General features: G+C 41.7%; 1 protein-coding gene across 2 annotated transcripts in view; it reads left to right on the forward strand.

Annotated features, from left to right (window-relative positions):
• The first annotated feature begins 5,518 nt into the window (after nucleotides 1–5,518).
• Nucleotides 5,519–16,702, forward strand: part of CDK14 (cyclin dependent kinase 14) — a 496,475-nt gene continuing 485,291 nt past the window's right edge. Inside the window, exons 1-2 of one of the 2 annotated variants that reach the window (XM_081147672.1) lie at nucleotides 5,519–5,789; nucleotides 12,588–12,619. In XM_081147672.1, coding sequence (XP_081003798.1) covers nucleotides 5,699–5,789; nucleotides 12,588–12,619 — 123 coding nt within the window. In that variant the 5' untranslated portion in view covers nucleotides 5,519–5,698. The remainder of the gene's footprint in view (nucleotides 5,790–12,587; nucleotides 12,620–16,702) is intronic. The other variant, XM_081147670.1, reaches the window with a different exon arrangement.

A 16,702-nucleotide genomic window follows, 5' to 3' on the forward strand; every position in this document is an offset into this window, starting at 1 on the left:
CTCAGCCTATGGTGTTTAGTTATAGCAGCCCAATCAGACTAAAACACCAAGTAATTTTATGTGACTCATCCTCATAGGTGGGGAATATTGGGTTAAATAGCAGTTATGACCAAACTGTACTTTATTAATCCACCGCTGATGTATGCTACAGTGGTTCAACAAGTGATAGTTGTAGAATGTGTAGTTCATTTACAAACACCAACTGGAGTAGAAAGGAGCCTCTTTCTACTCTTTCAGAGCCAACTGAGCATTTTCAATACCGTACTTTTAATTTCTTTTCATAATGTAGGAAAAAGCAAAATGCTGGGCTGGAATTTAGGAGTTTTGATCCATTTATTAACCTGTTTGAGTTGACCAGTTCCTTGAACTCTCTCTGCTTTAGAATAGTTCCTATCTATCAGGACAAAGATAACTATACCCAAAGTATAGCAAGAGAAAAAATAAATGCCACACATCATGCTACAGAAATGTTTCCTGCAGGAAAATATTTTGGTAACCAAAGTGTATCTCAGTCTGGAACTGTAAACTGTGAAGATCTTGGGGACAGCCTTGTGGCAGCTCTAGACCCATTTCTTTGTATAATATCACGTTAGTTAGAAGTAGTATTTTCTTATATTGTACAAGTTATACAACAGTGAAAAACAGGAATAAGATGCCATTGTAATATTTATGCGTGGTTTAACAGAAGAGGAGAATTTACTAGTATTTCGACTCACACTTTGGCCCTAGTAGTTTATTTTCATCAAAACTATTCTGACCTAATTTATGATTGAATTCATTTGGATATTTCAACAACCTCTTTGTTTTTTGTACAGTCATTTGCAAGTACATCAATTTACTTAGTTCCCTAGGTCTCTTGAAATATATAATAAAATACAGAATTAGCTATAAAACAATCAGACAAATTTAGGTCTTATTCTGAACAAGCCTGGAGGTTTGTGTCAGCAGTAAGTAGTTTCTGTAAATGTAAAAAGGTTTCAAACCAGGAGTGAGTGGGTAATGGACGGCTAATAGAAGGGAGGGGAAGACGAGAGGAGGCCTCGCCGATTTGGGTGTGAAGGCAAATGCAACCTTCCATTTCCCTCCTCTTTTGACTTTAATTGGCACTTTGTCAAAAATGAGGAGGAGGAGGAGGGGGAGGGACACTTAAGACTGGACATTATCCAACAGTTAGAACTTAAAAGTTGGTGACAGGAGTTTTGGATTCCATGTAACAGTTTCACTGATAACTCACTGAAAACGGCATAGCTGCTTCACTTTGTGGCTCTTCGGTTCCTGGATGAGTTCAAAAAAGGATGATAATATTTGATCCCAAAAATAATTAACTAGGGTAACTATTTAGAGTTTTAAGAGGATATTTAATTATGTAAATTTCCACCACTTTAATAATGACACTCTGACCATATGTCTTAATCTTTAGCTATCTATGCTTTGGCCCTGGCCGGGTAGGTCAGTTGTCTGTTAGAGCATTGTCCTGATAAGCCAAGATTGTGGGTTCGATCCCTGGTCAGGGCACATACAAGAAGCAACCAGTGGATGCATAAATAAGTGGAACAACAGATTGATGTCTCTGTCTCAAATCAATAAAAATAAATTAATTAAAATAAAACGACGATTTGGCTAAATTCTAAAATTTTACATTAATAAACAAATGTTTCCTCTCTCTTTACATATGTTTTTATTCATTTCAGAGAGAGGGAGAGAGATAGAAACATCGATGAGAGAGTCATTGATCATCTCCCTCCTGCACACCCCTTATTGGGGATGGAGTCTGCAACCCAGGCATGTGTCCTGACTGGGAATCGAACCGTGAACTCTTGGTTCATAGGTTGACAACCATTTAGCCACACCAGCTGGGCAACAGATGTTTTCTGTTTAACTTTATTTTCCAACTATTCTTCACACCCTTGTCAACCCTGTTTCATGGATTTTTTTTTCCTGATAATATTTTTTCATAGTTTCAGGTCAGTAAATCTGCTTCTGCATCTGTTGGTACTGTAGATTCTAATCAAATCATCTCTAGCCTTGGCCAGGTAGCTCAGTTGGTTAGAGTATTGTCCCGAAACACCGAGGTTGTGCATTCGATCTCCAGTCAGGGCACATACAAGAATCCACCAATGAAAGTATAAATAAGTGGAACAACAAATTGATCTCTCTCTCTCTGTCTCTCTTCCTCTCCCCCTTCCCACCTTGCTCTGTTTCAAAAAAACAAAACGACCTGTCTTTATTTCATCTTATTTGGATTAGGATTCATTCTCTTAAAATTTACTGTCAGCATATTAGCCTGCTATTTTTCTTATATGGACAAGATCCATTTATAATAATGGCATAATTTATGTATAGCATGACTAGAAAAAATGTATCTTAAAATTCACATAATTTCTTGTCTCTCTCATTTGTGTATTAATTACTCTTCACTAATGTGTATACTATTTAGTATATAAGCTAGGAGAGGAGAAACAGCCATTCAACTTAGAATCAGAATTTTGCAGCTAAGACTGGTGATCGATCTAGTTCAAGCCCCTCATTTTAAAGATAAGAAAGTGGGTAAGACCACACAACACTTAGTGATAGAGTAGGGACTAGAATTCATGACTCCTGGGTCTCCAGCCTCTGTTGCTACCACTCCAAGCCTAATTAATACACATGCATGCTTTAACTGATGAATCTGATTAAGGTCAACCCATGCTGAGTTAGCCCCTAGGTAAGCTTATTTGTTTGTATTCAGACACTGCACCTCTAATTCAGGCCAGCCAAAACTCTAACCTTGTGAACCACAAGTTCAGATGGAGAACTGGCACTGATCCATCTTCCCACTGAAGACACATATGCCACACAGATGCTGGATAGTCATCATGGTTTCTGAGGACAACACATCACTTCTCAGTGGCAGCGCTACATTCTACATTCATTAACAGACCTTTAATTCGCATCCACCATGAAACAGGCATGTTGTAACTTTTGTATCATTGGGTCCCTGCCCTCAGGACCTTACGATCTAAAATGATGGCAAATGTGAAACAAATAACTGAGTCCTAGAACATAAGTGTACATATCTTCAAGACATCCACTTAAAATTTTTCTTCTTTGCTCTCTCACTTTCTTGCAAAATTAGCGATTTTAATATATAACCAACAAAGGAAGCAGATAAGCATATCATGGAAAGCTGGTTATTCATAATTGCTAAGGTTTACTTGGCCCATTGCTACCGACTGTTTCTCCTGCGAGCTATACTGTTGTAATTTGGGGAATTTTTTTGGAGGTGGGAGAGCTGAAGTTTTGGAGTGGGGTAGGTAAAAATGAAGTAAATATATATTTTTAATGTTTTAAATTAGTATTTTTATTATAAAAGCAATGCATTCTTTGGGTAAAACACTTAAATTATACTTAAAAGTTTAAAGTGCAAAATAAATGTTTTTTTTTCTATTCTGGGTTTGCACACTTAACAGTTTTCTGGTTTCCCCCCCACAGATTTTCTATTTATGTAAATACACATATATGTATACATTTTCCCCCACAAATGGGTTAATGATACTTTTTTTTTCACTTACCCTAGATATATTTATACATCAATATATATTGAACTATCTCATTAAAAAAAAAAAAAAAGCGTTTACCTATCCCTCCTCAGCCTTTGGCTAAGTAAGATCATCTGTAAAAAATCTTTACCTACTCTGTATACCTTCGTATGCATATACCATAATTTATTTAAGCAGAAGTTGACCATTTAAAAAGTGGTAAATACTAAATACTGGGGTGGTAAAACAGAAAAATTACATATAAACAGCCATTGCCAGAGTAAATAATAGAACAGCCACAGACATATAGTCAGAGTTTATTAAATTAATGACTATTTGTTAATCTCTGTCGACTCTTAGAACCCATCAGTAATTCGGTTGCTCTTGTCTTCATTCATAGCTGCTGATAACTTTCTCCCTAATTAACATGAGCAAGTGGTAAAAGTGAAACTTTCCTGTCTGAGGCCATACTTGGTGCTGTTAGTAATCCCTAGATATGGTCACCATTAACCAACATCCCTGCATTTTAACTCCTGTCGACTTCCTGATGAATTCCCCACCCTCCTGTGCTCCCCACTTGACTTGACTTCCTGTGTTTTTTTAATCAGCAGCAATCCATCAAGACCCTATAAGGTGCTCAGTGCCCAGCAGAACACATCTAAGTGTTTCACCTCACAATGTAGGGAAGGCAGGAGGCTAGTTTTTGTTTTAAGATACAAATCTATTAACAAAACACAAACTCCCCAAAACTTCCTTTAAACCAAACTGCATTGTCACACGCTCACGAGCCCTTGTTACACAGCCAGATGACTCAAGATAACTAAACTTCTATTCATAAGGAGCTGGCTGGCCCCGAGTCAACACTCAGGCCCTCCCCCACCTTCCTTCGCTCTCCCCAGGGACACTGACATTTGGAGCCCTCGTTTTTTAGAGGAATGAAGATGATGTGCGTTTGCTGCCTGAACGGTTGGCTCTGGGATTTTATAAAAGTACCTCCTGCCCCCTTTTACAGTTTTTTTTTTTTTTGAGGTGGGGGAAGGGGAGGTCAGAATCTCTGGCCTCTAAGTCTTCCAGTTTGGAAATATATTCTGCACAGGGGCAGCAGGCTAAGGACTTGCGTTTGCTATTTACTCTAGAAGCGGGTATTCCTATCAGAAATCCCATCTACGGCGTGTCTCACGGCCACCGGGGATGAGGGAAGCGGAGCCCCAGCCCTGCCTTGCTCCAGCTGAAGGGGCCGCTTCTGCTCCTGACACTAAACTGGCCCACCTTTCCCTTGCCATCTTTCACTTCACAGCTTCCCAGGCAAAATGAAAAAAAAAGAAGTCACTGTTAAGCCTGAGTGTGTCCCCGAGGCCTTTCCACTCCCCCGACCTGGCGGCAGCCCCCCAGCTCCGCGCTCCATTCACACGCGGTGGTGGCGGGGAGAAGACCACGCAGGTGACCGGTCTGGACTCGGCCCCTTCCCGTCGGGGCGTCTCCAGGCCCGAGGCAGGGTCCCCAGCTGCGCGCTCCCCGCCGGGCCGGGCCCAGGTCCTCCAGCGCGGGGGCGGGGCGGCAGGGCCGGGCGGAGCGGGGGCGGCCAGGAGGGGGCGCCGCGGGCGGGGAGGGCCGCGCAGGACGCGGGCTCCGAGCGGGGAGCCGAGGTCGCGCCGGGGTCCCGCGCCCGGGGGCGGTCGCCGAGGGGAAGGCGGGGCGCGGCCGCGGGAGGGGCGCCGAGGGCGGGGCGGGCAGCGGTTCCGCGCCGCGGCTCTTTCTCCCGAGCGCCCGAAACTCGGGGCTGAGAACTTCTCCCCGCCCGCGCCCTCGGCGCCCCCCGGCGCCCGCACCGCGCCCCCGGCCCGCCCCCGCCCCTTCCCGGGCCGCGCCGCCCCGGTTACAAAGGAGGGAAAATGAGCGGGGCGGCGGCGCGGCGCGGAGCCACTGCGGCGGCGGGGACCGAGGCCGCCCCCGGCACCACGTAGAGCGCGCCCGCCGCGCAGCCCGGCCAGGCCCCAGCGCCGCCTGCGGACGGCCGCCCGCTCCGAGCCCCGCGCGTCGCCTCCCGGCCGGAGGAGGAGGCGGAGGCGGAGGCGGAGGTGGAGGCGGAGGCGCCGCCTTCCCCGCGCCGCGCGCTCGCCGTTGTCTGCGCTCCGCTCTGGACCAGTTTGGGGAAGTTGCCGCGGCCCGGCGTCGCCCAGATGTGCGACCTCATTGAACCGCAGCCGCCCGAGAAGATCGGCAAGATGAAGAAGTTGCGGAGAACTTTGTCGGAGAGTTTCAGCCGCCTCGGTGAGTGGCGCGCAGCCCGGGCACCTGGCCCGGCGCCCCCGGCCCCGCGCTCCTGGCACCCGCGGCGCAGCGGCCGCCCGGGGCTCGCGTGGGGTGCGCGCCGCTGGGCGCGGGCCGTGGAGGAGGGGACAGTGCCGGGACCTGGGGGAGGGTGACGACGGAGAGGAGCGGCACCCCTTTCCTTCAGGATCCGGGGTTCCATTTGTGGATGATATTAAGCCTGCAATTTGGGCTCCGGTCCTCGCCGCTACGCTCGGGCTCTCTGGCCGCGGGGGGCCGGGCGAGGGGCCGCACGTGGGGCTGCGCGGCTGCGTGGGTCAGTGATGTTTTGCGCTCAGGCGTTGGCACGGGGTGTCCAGGCAGTAATTCAGCTTTGGACGCTGGCGAGCCGCGGAGTTGCGCCTCGGTATTGTCTAGCACAGCCAACCTAAAGAGAAGTGGGACAGATACCTTGGGACCTTTTGTTCGGCGCTCAGGTCCTCGAAAGCGAGAATGGGGTGTTCCGTCCCGAGGTCTCCGAATTTTTCCATTGCTGCAGAGAAATGCGCGCTGGGAACTTGTCGGAACATTTAGGAATTTCTCCCGAACTTCTCCCATCTATTAAAGCCCCGGGACTATTGTCTTTAAACCGATCAACCAACTGACCAACAGATAAAAACCGACCGAGACGTGCTTAGGACATTTAAGAATAAACCCGTGTGACAGACTGTAGCAGGGAGGCACCAGTGTCACGTGGAACGGGTTGGCTGGCTTTCTGAGGCTGACCATAGAAAACCCCTTTAAACCTTAAGACGGTGGCTGCCACCTCACATAACTTGCATTTGTACAGCTAACTGCTTTCAGCAAGAAAATCGTGCCAGCACTAAAAATAACCTCAGAGTCCCTAAGAAGCCTTCTAGGCTTTGTAACGTGTCATCCACGTTAATGAAAGTGTTAATGGAAATTAAGCAAAAGATGCTTAATACCTTAAAACCCCGGGTGCATATGAGTATTATCGTCATCCTTCTATGCATGTATTTAAAAATCATTATATAACTGCATTGGAAAGTACGTAAACTTTCTTTGAGTAAAAGGAAACATGGGTCAACAGTTTTCTTTGTTGTCCTTTAAAATTTTGTATTGGGATACATCATCTTTCCCATGATGACGATGTAACGTTACCGCGGGAAACCAATATTTAGTCCTGGTTTAGTTTATTACATGCCCTGGATATTTGCAGTTTCACTTTTACAGGGTAGGGATGCATATGAAGAGCTTGTACACTCAAATGAAGTTTGAGACCAAGAAGAGTGAGAGGGAGCTAGGTGTGGAGGTGGTGTTCATTATTAAGGAGGGTGTTTCAGTCCTCCCTCCCCCCAAAACCATCACTGGGGCGGTTCTGGAGTCCATTAAGCCCTGTTCTAAAACACATTAACTGTATATTTGCTAATGCTAATGACTCTGTTGGAGCCCTTCCAGTTTTTTGTTAAATAATTCATTGCAATCGAATCTCAGTAAGAAACCAAGGACATTAATACAAAAATTCCTTATGTTTAAATAATTTCAAGGTTTTGATCGACAATCAGTAAAATTTGGATTAACTACAGTGCTGTCAAATGGGGTATTATAGTTAATTGGATTTTCTAGCTTCCTGAGATTTAGTGATGCGAAACTCCTTTTGTATTGGGATACATAATGAAACTCCTTTTGATTCTGACTCTTGTTAAAACGTCTTCTGAGATCTAGTAGGTTTTAATTCCTTTTGGAAACAGTACATTGCAGTAAATATAACATCATTGTATTGATGGAAGGTCTTGATTCTGAATGGCCTGTCTCATTCTGGAATACTGTAAAAGGAAATAAAGAGATTTAAAGTAATTATGCCCCTGGCTGGTATGGCTCAGTAGGTGGAGTGCCGAGAGGTCACCAGTTTGATTCCTAGTCAGAGCACATGCCCAGGTTATGGGCTCCATCCCCAGTGGGGGGCATGCAAGAGGCAGCTGATTGATGTTTCTCTCTTATCAATGTTTCTATCTATCCCTTTCCCTTCCTCTCTCTCTCTCTCTAAAAAAAAAAAATCAATACAAATATATTAAAAAATAAAGTAATTATAATTGAATACTAAGCCCAAGACATTTATTAGAAGTAGCATTACAGAAAAATGAATCTTTGTTATCTATGTATTTTCTTGATGTGGTATTTGCAGAATCAAAAATCAGTGAAGTCAATCTGATTATTTAAGGATTTTTAAGGTACTGGAGGGTGTTGAATTGAAGTTTTACTATGGGATCCTATAGTGCATAGATGAAGGGTGTGGTGCATAGACAGACTGGGGATTTCTGGTGTTGCCACTTGTAGCTGAGTGACCTTGGACAGGTCCTTCAATTTCTGAGCTTCAGTTTTTCATGTACAAATCAATTTGTTATTGGCATTTAGTGAAATAATACATATGAGGTCCTGTGTGGTATGTAATAAAGATTCAATAGGTGTTCATAATATGTTTATTATCATTATTAGTGATTGCATCATACGGACATAATTGATCTTCGAAGTGGAACGCAAGAGGAGTAAGGGCATAAGTGGCCACTGACTTGGCGGTAGAGCTAGCCTGAAAACAGGATAGGTTTTGGAGTTGGGCTGGTCTGGGGTTGAACCCCTTTTTCTCTGCTTGCTGTGCACCTTGGGCAATTATCAGAATTTCCCTAAACCCCAGACTTCTCATTTGTAGATTTTCTTAAGGTCGTTGTGAAGGTTAAATAGGATAAAATACATAAAATATCTAGTGCAAGATCACTCACATGATGGACATCGTTACTGGAGGCTGTTATTATTCCATCCAATTATTTTGTTTATCCCCTGTCTTACTCCTTCATGGGTACTTCATGAGGAGATGAAAGAGTAAATATTTATTCCTGTTGAATAATCCAACATCACAATATATTCATTCCCTTTAACCAATCTGCGATGGCTTTTGAAATTAACATACTGACTTTATTTTGCCTTTTTTAGTATGATTCAAAAGTGTAGCTTGTTATATGATAAAATGCACAGCAGCATTGTCTAGCCATAAGAAAGTAGTAATCATTCATCTACAGAAAATAAGGGCGATTTTTGAAAGTATACGATATCCAATCAACATTTATTAATAATAATTTCGACTATATAAAAGTGACAGTGCTGATGTGTAATTTATTCCTATGTGAAAGATCATGCCAACTTTGTCATTGCCCACCTCAACGACAGCTCATCCGAGATTGCGGTCTAATAAAACACATTGGCTTTCAGGCCATGGCGCGCTAATTTACGACATCTGCCAGGGAGTGACTATAATGCAGCTATGGTTCTTTTATTAGATGGGTGTAATTGAATTTCAAAGCCATCCATTGATTTCAATAGTATTTATGGCTTTCTGCTAAGTAGTGTCAGTGTGTTGATTTATTTAGAATTTACTACAGTTGTCTCTCATGTTGTTTTTAATATTTAGGTTAGCATAAACAAAGACAAATGGGAATTTGTTAATTAATTGCTTAGAAAGTTTATATTAAAATCCACTTCCTCTTTTCTTGTTTTATTTTTATTTTTAATTTTTGAATGTTAGCCTGGGAGGAGAAAGGCTTCCTGTGATATCTAGTGTAAGAGTAAGGTCAAACTGACATTTCTTCATAGTCATTTGAATGCATTCCTTCACCCTTATTTGGGCTTTCTCCTAGAGAAAGGAAGTTTATACTCTGTGATATTTGAGATGAAACCCATGTATACCATTTCTTTAAAAGAGTTTTTGAGAGACCTGAGTTAAAGGAAGAGTCTGTGGTTACACTGAATTTTGGGGTTCGTTACCTTGTACTGTAAGTGTGTAATTGTAGAGTCCGGTTGTCATTTGATAAGTCCATTCTGTCAGAAAAGAGAAATGGAAGGTTAAAGGGTCAGGCAAAATCGAACTGTTGTACCTCTCCCAGTGTAGTTTCAGAAGATTTTAATTTGAAAACTATGAAATGGATTTCATATCTAGGATCTTTTCGTAAGAGAGTATATGTATGGTTTTCATATGCCAGAACTTGAGAGTGCCTCAAAATGTAAGGTGTTGACTTTTTCCATTGAGATATGTAACTCATTAATTCAACATATAATTACTGAGTACCTCCTGTGTTCTAGATATTGTGCTGGCATTCAGATTCAGTGACCATTGGTAGTGGTCCTTGTCCTCAGGACTTTAAGAGAAGACAGGCCAGTGAATGGGCACTGACACTATGTGTAGAATGAAAAATTCTGCCTTGAAGATGAGCATAATTGCTATTGGAGAACATAGGAGGGGCACCACTTTGGTCTTGGTGAGATCATGGAAAGCTTTCTAGAGGAAGCAGTGTCAGAGCAGAGGACTGAATAGAAAATCTGGTTATCTTAAACAGTTTAACACATGCCCCGCTGTTAAGCCAGAAACATGTAATATGCTTTTTGTTCCATGATATCCTTGAAGACAATTGTGGGCTTACATTTACGTGAATGATTAATGACAGTCGGGGAATGTAATCAATAATGAGATGTTGTGTGCTTGCTTAGGTCTTCAGTGACCTGGTAAATATTTGGAAATGGCACCTTTAATTGGCTTTTGTTGTTACTATTACCTGTTCTTCAGGGCAAGAATTCAATATTTAGAAGAAACTGTGTAAGCTGTCAGCCTAGCAGTGAAGGGTTTCAATGAAGCGATAAACTTCTTAGTCTTAAAATGTTCTCCCCTGTAGTGTCCAGGGCTTGAGGATAGTGTGCAGGGGAGAGAATCTGGCTTCCTGTTCCTGTAGCTTAGAAAATACACCTGCAATCCCCTCTTCTGTTCTCCTTTCCTTTCTACCTACAGACCACACCCCTCTATCCAGAATGTTGGAGGAACTGGCAGGACTTAGAGGGCAAGAAGGAAATAGTCCACTCTGGGTGTTAAGAATTCTAGTTTTCTGCTTTCTTCATCTCTCAGCTTGAGGGCCTTTATTCCATATTTGCAATTCTCTAAGGGATTGTATCAGCTGTAGTTCTTATTGGATGCTTTGCTTAAGAAAAACCATGGCTAAATTTCCAGAACTTTTATCATGTCCAAAGTAAATGTATTCAAAAGTTTGTGCTGTGAATTATAAGCTTTCTGCTGTTTGTACCTTGTATGGCAGCCACATAATGATTTCCATTAATCTTCATTAAATGTGCTAGGTATGAGGCTGGACAATAATTGACTTTGTATTTGAAATCAACAAAATAATCATTTCTCATTCTAAAAAATTGTTTTTTTTAGATGGACCCACTTGTCTATATTTATGTAGGTCACTAATATATTATAACAGCTTCACTAGTCAAGTATGTTAATTAAAGAACATGCCTTGGATTGAGGGAGCAAGGGGTGTAGTCTAGTAACATTGTTGACCTGTATTTAAAGAAAGCCTTTTATTTTTATTTATTTATTTAGATGAGAAGTTTTACGTTCTAAGTTAAAATTTAACCATTAAGAACTAACCCTAACCATCAAGAATACCTAGGATCTTATATATGTATTTCTATCAAAATAGGTTATTTTAGATTTAATGTAAGTTTAGTCAAATGCATAATAAAATATGTGTAATTGAATGTGAGGCCATTTGAGACTGGGACAAAGGCCTGTCTTTTAATTTTCCATTCAGAAGAAGTTGTTCTCAAATAAAGGAAGTAGAGGAAGCTAACACAGATCAGTTTCTTAGACAAAAGGGAAAGATTAAGAATTAAATTTTCAGAAACATTTTCTCTCTCTTAACCTGCTGTCATCCTCCTTAACGCACCACCATTACTGCTGATGTTTTAAAAAGACAAATTTTTAGTATAAAACAGAAAATATACCTTGTTTTTGAGATTGCTACACTATAATAAGCTTTAATATGATAACTTCAGTTTAGGTACGTGACTTCTCTCAGAGCTTAATTGCCAAAATAATTTGCTTTCCATTGCTTTAGTCAGAGTGTGGCTTTCCAAGTACTTCTATCTGGAATAGAACTATCAGTAAGCACCTATGCACAATTCTTTAAATTTGAAACATTTCTCCAACTAGTGGTTTCAGCTAAATTAGCTACTTTGTGCATTACCTTCATATGAATCATTCTAAGTGATTGTTGGATTTAAGCAACCAAGTGTTTGCCAACTATGCATAAAATACTTCTCTTTCTCTTTTCCAGTTCTGAAGCCCGACATATTTAAAATAAATTTCAAGAATTCACTCGTTCCTATAAAATATTCTGAATGTATTGTTTCCTTTGTTGATGCTTTGTTATCAAATTTCTCCTGTTGATATGCTTGAATTATATCTCTGCAGTGCTTGTGATACATGTTTGGTCTTTCATCACCGTGCTTAAACTTCTCTCAGTAGGAAAATCTCATTCAGGGCGGTGTGCAGAGTGGGTGTCACCCTGACACTTGGTTTGGGAGGTCCATATACCATGCATAATGACATATGCGCAAAACCCAGAAGTTTAAGGGGACATTTCTTTAATAGTACTTTTTTTGATTCTGTCATACTTTCACTTAAACATTTTCCTACTGCAGAAGAGGAAGGGGAAAAATATGCATGCTTCTTTTCTGTACTTGGGAGGGCAGTACATTTACATATGTATGAGAGTGTTTCACAAAGATGCGTGCTGTGCGGTTCTCTCATTTGTATCATAACATTGTTATTCAGGCTGGGGTACAGTTTTACTTTCTGAAATGAAAACGCCATACTGCTTGGATCTGTTTGGTATTTTTTTCTGTTTTTTAGAACTTGGCCTCTTTGAGACATTTCACAATAACTGTTTCCTTTCCTTTCTTATTTTATAGCTTTGAAGAAAGACGACACCACCTTTGACGAGGTAGGTTAAATTTCTTTATCTAATGTTAGATGTATTTAATTACTGCCAGGTTAAGTCAATAGGTGCCAACTTCCCACTTAGAAACAGAGAAAAAGTGCGTTAAAAAAAGACCAACAAGAGGTGATATCTTTTTAGTTACACTATTATTATTTTTCAATTGTAAATAAGCAGTCAAAATGAATGAAGAGAAATGTGTCTTTTAAAATTAAAAACACACCAAACACACCAAACACACCAGGCCTTGGTGGCGTTGCCTTGTTGGTGATGTGCGTGCTCAGGACAGGCCTGGGGCCGTGGGTGAGCTGGGCAGCGCAGCTCCCTTGCGGACCTCCTCTGAAGCAGGGTGTGATGCGATGTTGACGCCACATATTGTCTGTCGGACTCCCAGAGGAGGTGCTGACTTTTCCCGTTCTAGTTTTCCTATTCTTTGTATATCAGATCTGTCTTTATCTACCTGCTACAGAGTAGCAAAAAAGCCTGTTCAAGTAAGGCAGAGGTAATTAATAGCATTCTGAATGTGATTTTTCAATTGTACTCTTTCCTGAGTTTTTCCAGTATCAGTGGGAATCACCAGAAAAATAATGTGTTTACAAAATGTTCTCAAGAGTGCTATGAAGTGGTGTTTCATTGTCGCCATCCAAACCACAGTAATTGATCTGTGCTGTAAACTGGACCACATGTGTACACGTATATATATTGCGTGTTTATATATGAACACAGATGTATCTACGCGATGTGCTTATCCTGAAGCCTAATGAAAGCATAGGTTAGTTTGGTGTGGTTAACAGCTGCAGAGTCCGTGACATGTGCTACCTGTCGTCCCCCGCTGTAGTGCTTCAGCGAGGAAAGGACATTTGTGCTCCTGGAAAGCCCCCTCGGCCGTGCGGCTGGCTGTGGTGCGGGGCAGGAGCACGCAGGGAAAGCCTGCTGCAGGCCGGGGTTTCTGGATGGGGCCAGCGTCATGTGGCTGTCGCGGTCTCCCGCTTCGCCGGCCTGCTGCACCTGTCCTCTTTCCCGGGCTCAGCTCTGCAAAGCTGCATGTCCCTGGGCTCCGAAGCCACTTCCCCTCCCAGCACTCCTGCACCATCCTAGAAAACTTAGTTACTCTAGACCTGAAGCAATAGAGGAATCTTTTCTTCCCCATCTGTAAAGGTTGTAACGATGTTCTCTAAACCTGTATTTCTGGAATTTCAGCAGTGTTATTGAGATGTTTTTAGGAGACTATTTTCTTCTCAGAAGAAATCAACATGAGAATATTGGGCACCTTTTCTCTCTTTATAAAGAAAAGGCTCCCCTCTAATTATGGAGGTAATTTAAGCTCATATAAAAAAGAAAAATACGGAAAAAGAGAAAGTCTCCCGAATCCCATTTCCAGTTACAGCCACTGTTGAAAGTTGTTTTTGCTTTTTTCCTCTTGTTAAAAAACACGCAGAAAGCCACAGCCCCTATATTACATCCTGTTCCTCTTTTAACCTGGAACAAACATGTTACTTTCCTGTGTTTTTACTCATGACCCCTAATCATCATTAGGAATGTAAAAAATATCTCATCTTGTTTAAATACCATTGTTAATGATCCTATGCTAGTCTGTCATGTGGCTGTGACACGTGGCTTTTAAAATAATCTGAGGCTGGAGCCTCCGTGAAAGTTAAGGAGGTATATTAAACCCTCCAGTCCCCCGAAATGTCTGTACAGAGATTTTGTAATTTGGGGAAAAATCATCCTTAGCTTTTACAAAGTGTTTTCCTTCCTCTGTACCACAAGAGATTGGTTAAATACCTCAGATTAGTGGCTCTCAGAATGTGTCCCCTGGAAGAGACATTGGAGGTCACGTGACCCATGTCGTCATCTCACCGATGAAGAAACTGAGGTCCATAGGAACCTGGTAGTTCCCAGTTAACCAGGGGAAGAGCCAGGGTCAGGAGCCTGGGAGGCAGCTGTAGCAACGGCTGCCTGACTATAAATAAACCCTAACTCAGCCACCGTCTCAAGAGCTATCGACTGACCCTTCCTAAGCCTTTTACAAAGTTGGTGTGAGAATTAAATCAGCTAAGTGTATAAGGGTTCCAGAACAGTGATGGCACATAGGAATCGTCTCTTAATTGGTATTGTCATTGTCCTTGCCATCACCTCCCCCTCATCACCGATGCTCTCACCGTGACATCCACCTTCTGTAGTCGGAAGGGCTGCAAGGATGAAGCATTTAGTTTGAAATTAAGAATTGGAGAGTTATTTCAGATATTCCTCTAAAATTCCATATAAGGCTTCGTGTGATGATTTGCATGTTAATTAAAACTGTGAAAATATTGTCTAAAACCTACCACTTCTCAGGTTCCTTCGGAGGATGACTGCATTCAGCTTTGCAATCCCTCAGGTGGCCTGCACGTGGTTAACAGTCAGTAACTATCTGCTAAATAAGAATAACTATCGGTTGCCAATCAGGAGAGAGAATGTTGAACTGAGTACCAGATGATGTGAATTCTCATTTGCCGGTTCCTACCTATCAGGGCAAGTCGTTTAATTTACCCAGGGCTCAATTTCTCATTTGTAAAACCAATCAATTAGACTATGATCTTCAAGTTGCTTTCTCTGTTTAAATGTATGACAGTGTCCTACGTAACAATCAACATAAAATTACAATTTTGCCAAGATCAGAAAAGAGCATCAGATCTGTGATTATATAAACAGAAAGTCAGTGACTTCTTCAAAGATCATCTTTGGATTATAGTGATAGAAGTTTTCCTGAACTTGTTTTGTGATCTTCCTCTCGAAATCCGGGGAACTGGACCATGTGTTGGAATTCAGTCAAGATTTGAGTCTTAAAACCCTGGGCTGGGTGAGCGACTTAGATGGGCATGGAGGTGTGGCGGCTTTCTCCCTTTCTGTGTTTATGAGCTGGAGGCTCCTTATCTCGAGGAATGGCTTCTCCAGAGGGTCTGGAGCTGGAGTTTAGTTGCTACTCCCCAATTTATGTAGAGGATTTTTCTAGGACATGTATACATGTTGGACCTGGAATGGAGGAGAGAAAAAATATGGACCTTTTTGAAAAAAATATTTATTTACTTGTTTTTAAATAGGCTGAAATTACCATGACTGTTAATTTTCATAACCAGTCTGGAATTTATTCAGGAACCGTGTGCTAATGCTTGTTGTAGAGAGAAATGAGAGGCACTTTGGAAGCTAAGTATTGAGGCCTCAGATAGTTAGATTCGTAGGCAATTTTGTTGGAATAGGGAATTTTGTTGAAGCCTTAGGGTTTGACGCAGTAAGTGGCTAAAATGAATGGGCTAAATAAATAATTGTTGGCGAAGCAAATGGTTAAGCCAGATTGAAGGATCAAAGAAGATTGCTACATTGTGTCACAGTTTTAAGTGGACAATGTTTTTGGTGACATTGTGATGAGAGTTGGTGTTGTCACTATCAATAGTGATACTATTGCAGAACTTTCCAAATTTCTTTCTTACCTTTGCTCCCCAGTGAATGGCCATGGCATGTCCCCTAAGTGGATCCATTCTTCCTGGGGCAGTGAACAGCAGCTATACTCTGACTTCTGGTGAAATTTGGAATCTTATTTTTTTATTTAATTTGTTTTAAAATAATAATACCTAAAATGTTAAAGGTCAGAAACACAGCTAATCTGCCCTAATGTAAAATTACCACATGTAAAACCTTTTGAACTTTGGAAGCAGAAAGCTCCAATTAAGTGTAAATATATGTTTATAGAAAGAGCTGGAGAAGTCTAAAGCCACAGCAATTCATGAATGGTTCTTCTGCATAAATTAAGAGGTTAAATGGTGTAGCTTTAGTTCTGCTTCATGCCTCTGTTACTTTAGCTCAGATAAGTTGTCAGAACAAAATGTTGACTATGCTTGGCTCTTTGGGGGAGAAATGCAAAAATTTTAGTGATCAAAATAAACCTTTTCAAATGAGAAGTTTTATTTGTCTATGGTATGGAGTCCAGATAGTTCAGCATTTATTTAGTTTGGAAAAAATGGGTGATCGTTTATGACTTTTTCTAATTAGTCTTCACTCTGCTCAGTTATTTCATGTTTGCGAAGTATAGGGGCTGCTAGCACATTTGCA

This window comes from Miniopterus schreibersii (assembly GCF_964146895.1).
Source record: "Miniopterus schreibersii genome assembly, chromosome: 9".
Lineage (NCBI taxonomy): Eukaryota > Metazoa > Chordata > Mammalia > Chiroptera > Miniopteridae > Miniopterus > Miniopterus schreibersii.